Source organism: Chaetodon trifascialis, chromosome 12, assembly GCF_039877785.1.
Source record: "Chaetodon trifascialis isolate fChaTrf1 chromosome 12, fChaTrf1.hap1, whole genome shotgun sequence".
NCBI lineage: Eukaryota > Metazoa > Chordata > Actinopteri > Chaetodontiformes > Chaetodontidae > Chaetodon > Chaetodon trifascialis.
In genome coordinates, this window is record NC_092067.1 from 6,387,501 (window position 1) to 6,397,002 (window position 9,502).

Below are 9,502 nucleotides of genomic sequence, written 5' to 3' on the forward strand. Positions count from 1 at the left end.
GCCTGTTAGTGCAGGAGCTGCTCTTTGTGCAGGAAACAAACACAACACAGATCATTTTACACTTTCATATAAGTTATCCAAGCTGTTCGTCCCCACATGCTATTTTGGAAGGATGAAGGCACTCAGCCAAACAGAGAATGAACCTCTGGCAACTTGAGTGGTCTGTGAGGAGGGCGCGCAAAATATCTGAAATCCTGTCTTAAAAACACATTTTCCCACTTATCAGCAGGTTTACATGCACCTACAGAAATGTAAGAATTGTAAGAAATTGTTTTATGCAGGAATTCAGATAACATTTTTGCGTGACAGCAACACAGCTAACATGGCATTGGGAAAATGTCTTGTTAAACCCAGACTCAATGCAAACACTGTATATATTTTCTTGCAGGCTATATTCATGGTGTATAACTCAATAGGGTCGACAGATTCGTCACCGGCCGAGTGTGATGGTTGTTTTCTGTGTTACTTGGACAGAGCGCAGCTGGAGAACGAGAAGAAGAAGCGTGAGCATGCTGAGAAGGAGAAGGAGCGGATAGAGAGAGAGAAGGACGAGCTGATTGAGAGGCTGAAGCAGATTGAAGAGCAGACGCAGAGAGCTCAGAAAGGTATGACTGCACCATCATCAAGTGCAGCACAGCGTGTGCTGCTGCACCCCGAGCCCTGTGAGGGCAACACTGAGTTTTAGGACTTATTATTTGATCATTCTTGATTAGTTTACTGAGATAAACTTCTTTTGCAGCTGCTTGTGTCGTCAGACAACTTTGGCTTTTTTGGTTGAATGGAAAAAAAAGCATGTATTGACATGCAGACATGTATTGTGTGAAAGTATCAAAAAAAAAAAAAGATTTGATGTCAGAAGCTGAAACTGGGATCTTATTTGCACCAATATAAAAAAAACAATCAAATGATGCCCAGTCTATAATATTAATATTAGCCATTAATATTCAGACTGATGTTAGACTTTCCAGATTTTGTATTTTTATGTCTTTTTCATGCTGGAATAGTTTTTGTCAAATTATTGAATATGTCATGTGGAACACAAAAAAAGTCCAAAAGTCTAACAACAAAGTAGCCAAGCTGAAGTTGATGTGAAAATGGAAAACTATTCAGGCATTAAAATAAGAACAATTTATAAACCCAAGCTGAATAACCCTGTACTCTAAGAACAGCATTTCCTACAGTTGAAAGTTTACCTTGTCAAAAAATAATGCAGAAAAATGTAGCAACGATGAAGACAAACAGCACAGACAGTGAGGCAGAGATACGTGTTAATAAGGCTTGTTGGACTGGTGCACTTTAAATTGTTTTAGCATAACAGAAAATGTTACTCTGATTAGTTTAATTCAGTTAAAAAAAAAAAGATATATGAATTCATCATTATTCAGAATGGTCACACTTGAATGGCTCCATGGCTCGAGGAGATCAGTCCTTTGTAAAACTAACTTTGGCTCAAGGAAAATATAATATCTTTTCACATTTTGTCGGATTCCCTCTTTGATCACACGTTTATATTGAGTATATTTACATGTGTATGTGCAGAGTTAGAGGAGCAGACTCGCAAAGCGCTGGAGTTGGAGCAGGAGAGGAAGCGGGCAAAGGAGGAGGCAGAGCGCTTGGAGCGGGAGAGGCAAGCGGCAGAGGAAGCCAAGTCAGCGCTGGCTCAGCAGGCTGCCGACCAGATGAAGAACCAGGAACAACTGGTACCTGCACTCACACATCAGTCACAGCCGCTGATCCCACCTCCAGCATCCTGTAGTTTAGTGCTTCTTCGTAGGTTTGGTTTGGTTCTATTTAGCACTCTACAGTTCTCATGTTAGAGGACTGCTTAATGCTAATTTGACTGTTTACCTTGTGCAGTGTTAAAAGACCTGAGTTGACTGTGAGGACTAGCCTGTGTTTCAGCTGATGTTTATACTCATTCAGTGAGCCCTCGTGCTCTGTGTGGAAGGCTCTGGGTTTGTTTTCCATCCGTCTATGAATAGTAACAGTAACAGACATCTGCACAGCACGACTTATAATATGCATGAACTCTTCAGAGACAACCTCCAGCAGCACAACAAATTCATTTATTGGAGAAATATTATGTGTCAGCTTGCAGAAAGCTATTTGTATTAAAGCAGTGAGCATTGTGTAAGCTTTAAATCACTAATAGCTAAATTAAATCCCAAGATTCAGACATTTGACATACCTTATTCTTGTTTTACAGTTTATTATACCCCCAACAAATGAAGGCTTAAGTGTCAGTCATCAGTATTGTATTTGTTTGGTTCAGGGTTTGCTGGTGTAATGAATACAGGGGTCTGTTCAAATCATCAATCACGAAAATCAAGCACAACTACCAGTTTGTCAAATACGTTAAGTTGCTTCTGTCTGTTTTATATTGCTGTAAATTGTCAGTACTTGGCAGTTTGGGGCTGTTGGTTAGACAGCACACTGAGTTCAGTCTCTGTTATCTGCGACAGGCTGCTGAGTTAGCAGAGTTCACTGCCAAAATCGCTCTGCTTGAGGAGGCCAAGAGGAAAAAAGAAGACGAAGCAACAGAATGGCAACACAAAGTAATGTGACTCCTGTATCTGTGTGTGTGTGTGTGTGTGTGTGTGTGTGTGTGTGTGTGTGTGTTTAAAAAAAAAACCAACTGATTTAGACAAAAATCTGGGTAAAAATCTCATTATGTGGCACCCAGTTAGCGCAAAGGCAAAAGGCCTCACCCCCTGCCCCAAAAACCTGGGTTTGACTTCTGCATCAGTGTCACCAGCTCGGCCAGCTGCAGCAGTCAGTTTTCCAGGGTGGGAAGCCGGCGTGGGATCACATTTTTGTCACTGCACTAGTCGCTCTGTCTGATTGATTGTGCTGTCTCCTGTCCATATAAATATCAGAACGGGTTACAGGTTACCTTGAAACTCTCGCGCTCAGGTAATTCTGGCAAGGGAGTGCAGTACAGAAGAAACTGGATGTAAAAAGTTTGGAAAAGGGGAAAGCACAATCAACAGCGTCTGTGTTTTCTTTCAGTTTTCGCTGCTGCTGTTTATCACCCGCAGCCACCATGCCTCGTGAATGCTGAACAGACTGAACTGTATGTGTGAGAGAGTGCGTGTATGTGTTCATACGTGTGGATGTACCTTTCATTTTCAGGAGTCTGTGGCTGTTGCCGTGGATAATTGAGGGTGTGTTTGATAAATGTTTGTTTTATGAAACAGGTAATATGTGTTTGGATGTGAGCCGCCTGTGGTCGCATATCTGTTCCTTTTTGCGTGTGTGTGTGTATTTTTCACATGTGAACAAAATGATTATTTGTTGATACTCTCTAACAACACTTGCTGAGGTGGAAATGTTTAAACCGCAGCTTTAATTTCACCTCAGAATCACTCAGGGCGTTTGGCTCCACATTGAAGCCAAATTCCTGACATTAGCAGCAGCCCGGACAACAAGATGTTTACTAGTGCACGGCTGCCATGTGGAAAAATACTGCTTTATAAAGCAAAGCTCAACGCTTTGTGATGTTTGTTGATAGCTTGAGTAGTGTGGGCAAGCAGCAACTCCATCATTGATTACTGTGTGCTAAATCGCACCACGGGTGCTACATTACATACTATACAAAAAAACTTGATCTACATTAGCACCACTTTATACAGAAAACGGCATCTTTAGCACCAGTTTTCAAATGTTTTTTACATAAATCATCACGTGCTCCAAGAGGTTTAAACAGCCAGTTAATATATATTTTTGATGCTGATCATTTTCACATTACTCCAGTCTAAGTAGCACAAAAATAGATACATGTACAAATCAGAAATGACCGAAATCGACCATTGGATACATCGGACCTGCAATGGGAGTTAGATGGGAAAACAGATACATTATACTGATCTGAAATGAGAGGATTGATCTCAACTTGAAATGTTCTCTTTCACAGTTTTTCCTACTTTTCAAAAGAGGTTAAAATCCCTTGTACAACAATCTAACCAACAGTGTCTTTGTATATATTGACGTATATTTTCACGTTTCATTGATATGAGCTGCATGGCTGAAAACTGAATACTCAGTGATGAAACAAGGATCCTGTCATTCAGTCGATCCATGTCCTGTCAATGCTTGTGTGCACTGTTCAATATTAGAAAACAGGCAGCAAACGTTGCTCTCTGATAACACTGAGTTGTGATCAGTGAGTCATGATGGTCATTTTTAGTTTTAAAATCTACAGTGATGCCGCCGGAGAGAGAAGAGAAGACACTCCTCTTCCTCTCAGTCATCAGGTGCCAAATACCTCATTATATGAAATAAATGCTGAATGTAAGAGGGTAAAGAGCTTAAGGCAAACTGTAGAAGAATCAGTGTTCTTCACCACTAAAACCTTTGATGACGACCTGTCAAACAGAGTTAAGCTTTGGTAAGGTTTGTGATTGGAGGAAAAAAAAAAAAAAAGTATTTTTGCCAGTAAGTTGCTGCAGTAGATTCCTGGAATTGCTGCTTCTAATGGGACTTTTCTGTAAAATCTTTAAATGCAATTGTGCAGTCTTCTGTTCAGGTACAAACCAGCATTCGTCTCATACAGCTAGACACATCACATGAAGTGTGTTTAACAAAGCCATGTGAGTCATTACAAGAATCACAGGACACATAAGAATCCCAACCTGAGTGGAGACTCCATAAATGATTTAAAGGGACAACACGCATCCCACTGTGGGCCCGTCTGGGCAGCTTTATATCAGCTTTCATATCATGTCACAAGTTTCATTTTCTATGCATACACATCATTAACTGATCGTCAGGGCTCTCTCATGTATTATGTCAGTGTAGCACACTGTTAAATAGCTGGAAATGGTTCCAGATGATACAGTACACAGTATGTAAACCCTGATATGTCTGTATCCATGCAGAGGAACCAGGTTTACAGGTAAAACTGTGATTTGTAACATTTCTAGCATAAAGAGACATTAAGGTAGATTTGTATGTTGTCTCACGAATACTGAAAGCATGGAGCAGTGAAGATAAAAACACATGAAAGATACTAAATAACAATAATTCATGTAGTTAAATTCTGGGTCTGAAAGACTTTAAAAAGCTGTGACAGCTTTTCTGAAAGGATCCAGGGAAACTTAGATGTGTTTTAAATGTGTCTATGTCTGTCTGTACTCATGTCCGAGCTGTCAGTGTCTCTTTCCCTCTGTAAGTTTGCACGTGTTGTTTCCAGGCTCTGTCAGCACAAGACGACCTGGAGAAGACCAAGGAGGAGCTGAAGACGGCCATGACGTCACCGCCGGCCCCAGAACACGATGAGCAGGATGAAACGAACGCCGAAGCGAGTGCCGAGCTGCTCAGCGAGGGCGTCACCAGCCACCGCAGCGAAGAGGAACGCATCACTGAGGCGCAGAAGAACGAGCGTGTCAAGAAGCAGCTACAGGTAGAGGCACAGCACGAGATGGGGAGAGATGGGGAATAAAATGGCAACTTCCACATTGTTCACTGTCAAAGAAGGCACATTCCTACAAGAGCCGAGTCTGAAGCCTTTCAAGCCTCGGCTCTGTCAAAGTGTGAAGTCAGAGCCGGCTGAGGAGAAGGGATTCTTCTTAAGGCTTCATAAGCAAAGTGCCAGAGGTGCACAAAGAAGTTGTGGCTAGCATTTGGTTAGCTAGCTTTGGATAAAAGCATCTGCCAAATGACAAATTGTAGCAAACAATACTTGTTGGGAAATTACTTCAGGGGTTTCATAAACATAAATAACCAGTTTCTCAGATTTGGTACAAATAGAGATGGAAACACATCTCAAGTCACGCTCAGTGTTTTGCAAACATGGAAACGACACCATCATCACTTTCAGTAAGTAAAGGGAACTGCTGTGCCACAGACTCTATGACTGCAGTGGTGCAATTTTTAACATTCCTCAAAACAGAAATAAATTTGTCAATTTGAATATTTCACGTTACCTTACATATAGGGATGGGAATTGATAAGAATTTAACAATTCCGATTCTATTATCGATTTTGCTTATCGATCCGATTCCTTATCGATTCTCATTGGGTGAGGACATAAAAGAGTATAAATGGGTTTGTTTGCATTAACTGTCTTTTATATTTTCATCTCTGCACAGAAAATATAATATATACAGTCTGCACAAATGATGTGTGACGCAACCTCAGAACAAACCTAAAACGTCGGTGAGCTACTTCTCGGAGTGGGAATGAATGAAGCAGAATTACACTGGTTAAAATAACAACATGCAACTCTGACAGAACTCAAATTTCTGATTTTCATTTGAACAGATATGCCAGATAAAATGCAACAAATGAACCGAAATTCAGGGGCGTCTACAGTGGCAAAAGGGTGCAAACCTTTCACCACAAATCTAGTGAGCGCTCTGTGACATTCCTTTATCCTCGTCTCAGTCATTTTACTCTTCCCTGCCTCAGTGAAAGGAGTGGATAGAGGTGCGCGAGACCTGCCGGTGCCCGCTGCAGCCTCTGAGCCAGCCTGACTCTGGCAGTCATCGTCATCTAAATTTGATGGAAGGACATGGAGATGATTCATATTGCGAAAGCAGTTTACAGTGAAATGGTAACACAACAGACAAGGCTTGTAAGAGTTCAACATTACCTTCGGTACTAATAACAGATGACGCTCTGGTATCTGCTCTGCCGCTAGATTCACAAGCGTCGCTAAGTAGCGCATCAAACACGTGACATTCCTGCAAACGAATTGCATGCTGTGTGGACAAATGTTTTAGCTTGTTTGAGGTATTTCCCCACTTTGAAGAAATGGAAACTTTTCGCGTGAAATATAGCCATACTTTGGAGCGTTTCTGCATCGACGCCATATCGGCTACGTTTTAAACCAAAACAATGCAGCGTGCGTGATGTTATCGCGCATGTGCAAGACAGGCGGAATCGATAAGCACAATTGTTAACCAGGCAGGCAAACGACTCCAAGGAATTGAGCTACTGGGAGCCAGTTCTCAAAAAGAACCGGTTCTCGATTCCCATCCCTTCTTACATATATTTGGTAGATCATAATAAAGATATGAATACCAAACAGTGTTATTGTTTGTATTATAGTATTGATTTCAGCCATACTGCACAGCATTAGGAAGTGATTACATATTTTTTGTGCACATCTGTCAGCCCATGCTCCTCATACACCTCACACCATCCTATTCCACCCACCCATGAGACGCGACAGGTGTGACTTTGACAAAAGATTAAGACCTGATGCATCTTGGCTTGCTTAATGGGTTAAAGTCTAAAATTCAATCTAAAGATTTGCTACAAATTTAGACAAATAGTTACTGTGGATTCTCAATTTCAGCTGCTCACACATCGCTAAAATTGTCTGTTAAAATTGTGACCAAATCTAGTGGATGTCAAAGCCTGATGAGACCAAATAACAGACGGTCAAACTTTTGCTTTATACACCACTGATGTCATCTTGGCCCACTGCTGCCTGAACTATGATGTACTTTGCTGTCTCTCATCACCCCTCTCTCTGTCTCTGTTGTCTGTCCAGGCTCTGAGTTCGGAGTTGGCAGAAGCCCGGGATGACACCAAGAAAACGCCGAACGACATGCTGCATGCCGAGAACGTCAGGGCAGGCAGAGACAAGTACAAAACCCTGCGCCAGATCCGCCAGGGCAACACCAAGCAGCGTATTGATGAGTTTGAGTCCATGTGAGGCGTGGTGAAGGATGGACACAAAAAGAGAAAAGAGAAAGTTAGTCTCGTTGCCATGTCAACGCCTCACTTTCCCTCTAAAGCCCAAAACCTGCTGCCACCCCAGGAACTCCTGTTTTTTTTTCTATCCAGGAGAAACACCGGCTAACGGGCTTTGTAGCTTCAGCCTCGCCAAAGCTCTTTGGCCAATCAAGCCGCTACCTGCTTTTTAGAGCTCCGCCCCCGCCCCCGCCCCAACGAAGCACACGTCTTTTAATCTGTCAGAAAACTAGCAAGCAACATATCCTGTCGAACATGGACTGCTCCCTTCAACAATACTGACAGTTTTAATGCTTGCATGTATGATACTTAGACAAACTGAGAGACTGGACAGGATTGGTTGATAACGTGCTTTTGCACAACAAAATGAAATGGCCATTTGTAGTTCGTGGTTGTTGCCGGCACGCTTGTCCGTGAAGCTTTAATATCTGTACCTTACTTTCACTTCTTTTGTCATCAGTTGAACAATTTAAATCATTTGTTAAAAAAATGCCTTATTGTCTCATTTCCTTCCTATCTAGTTTTACTTTTTGTCATTTTGTGCGGGAAAGTTCACCTGTTCAGTTTTGCTGTCAGTGTCATTGATCTGTTAGGGGTTGTTGCATCAGTTAATCTTATCTTCTTTAAAGGTTGTCAGTTTGCAGAAGGGGGAGCAAGCAAAGATGCAAACTAAATGAGCTTATTTTACATTCTTACTGTGCTGGCACTCTCCATCCATTGAGACATTTGTTCAAATATATATTTTGCCCCACAATAAAGAATGAATTTATATTTCCAACAATGCAGCTACAGTATGATCTTGAGGGTCCTGGCTGAGGTTAGAGCCGGTTGAGCTGGATTTATTATGTTGTGTTACATATACATGTCTAAACCTGGCACACTGTGGTGTTACAAAAGTCATGACAGTTTGCAGTGAGTTTGCTGCGTTTGCCATGAATGACTTTTCATTGTCTGACAGTCAGACACAGCAATATAATGTACCATCACTTCCTGATTTAACTCACAGATGCTCTTCTCTGCTCCCAGTTACAGCAGAACAATCTTTAAAATAATAGCAAGTACAACTTTAATATAGCGTTTCTTCTGTAAAATAAATGTTTGGTTCAAAGTATTTTTCCATGGATCTATCATCTGGTTGTGCAGAGGTTTAACCAGACAAGAAAAGTCTAAAAAAAATCCACCAATCAAAGCAAATCACACCACAAATATACTGTAAAATGAAAAATTGTTGCATCGTGAATGTGTTTGCAGTAAGTAAATTTGACCTGATCTTAACAATTGAGAAATACAGGCCATTTTTTAGTTTTCTTTTATCTGTAAATTCAGTTGCCTTTAGTGTCACCACCATATTCATTGATCAAACTGTGCAGTACGTACTGTGTCTCCAGCTGCACCTCCGCAGCTACCGTTTAACCCTTTAAAGGAACATTTGAGAGCCAATAAGGAGCCTCACAGGGAGCAAACAGAACATGAAAGCTTGAGTATGGTTTTTATTGTTCACGTATACACCACATACGAAAACAGTCAGCATGTCTCATTTGGCTATAGTTTCCCAGATTCTACAAGTATGACAAGTTTACTTTTCGTGTTTTTGTTTTGGGTTTCATTGCCTAAAGCTCAGTTGAGTTCCATGGTGTACAGACGTCTGAAGAGACCCATTCCAAAAAGCTGTGTTTTCATGACCTATAAAAGGAAAAACATGAGCTAAAGCACAATCAATGAAAAGCATTTCAGCTCATTTCATTTAATCTCAAGTTTCTTTTCTTTTATATAAAATGGATCGTGTATTTGATCCTGTATG

General features: G+C 41.1%; 1 protein-coding gene across 2 annotated transcripts in view; it reads left to right on the forward strand.

Moving 5' to 3' along the window:
* The window catches only part of LOC139339987 (radixin), a 39,832-nt gene extending 30,849 nt beyond the window's left edge, over positions 1–8,983 (forward strand). The window contains exons 11-15 of one of the 2 annotated variants that reach the window (XM_070975511.1): positions 475–605; positions 1,540–1,700; positions 2,463–2,555; positions 5,192–5,401; positions 7,499–8,983. In XM_070975511.1, coding sequence (XP_070831612.1) covers positions 475–605; positions 1,540–1,700; positions 2,463–2,555; positions 5,192–5,401; positions 7,499–7,663 — 760 coding nt within the window. In that variant the 3' untranslated portion in view covers positions 7,664–8,983. The remainder of the gene's footprint in view (positions 1–474; positions 606–1,539; positions 1,701–2,462; positions 2,556–5,191; positions 5,402–7,498) is intronic. The other variant, XM_070975512.1, reaches the window with a different exon arrangement.
* Positions 8,984–9,502: the final 519 nt, after the last annotated feature.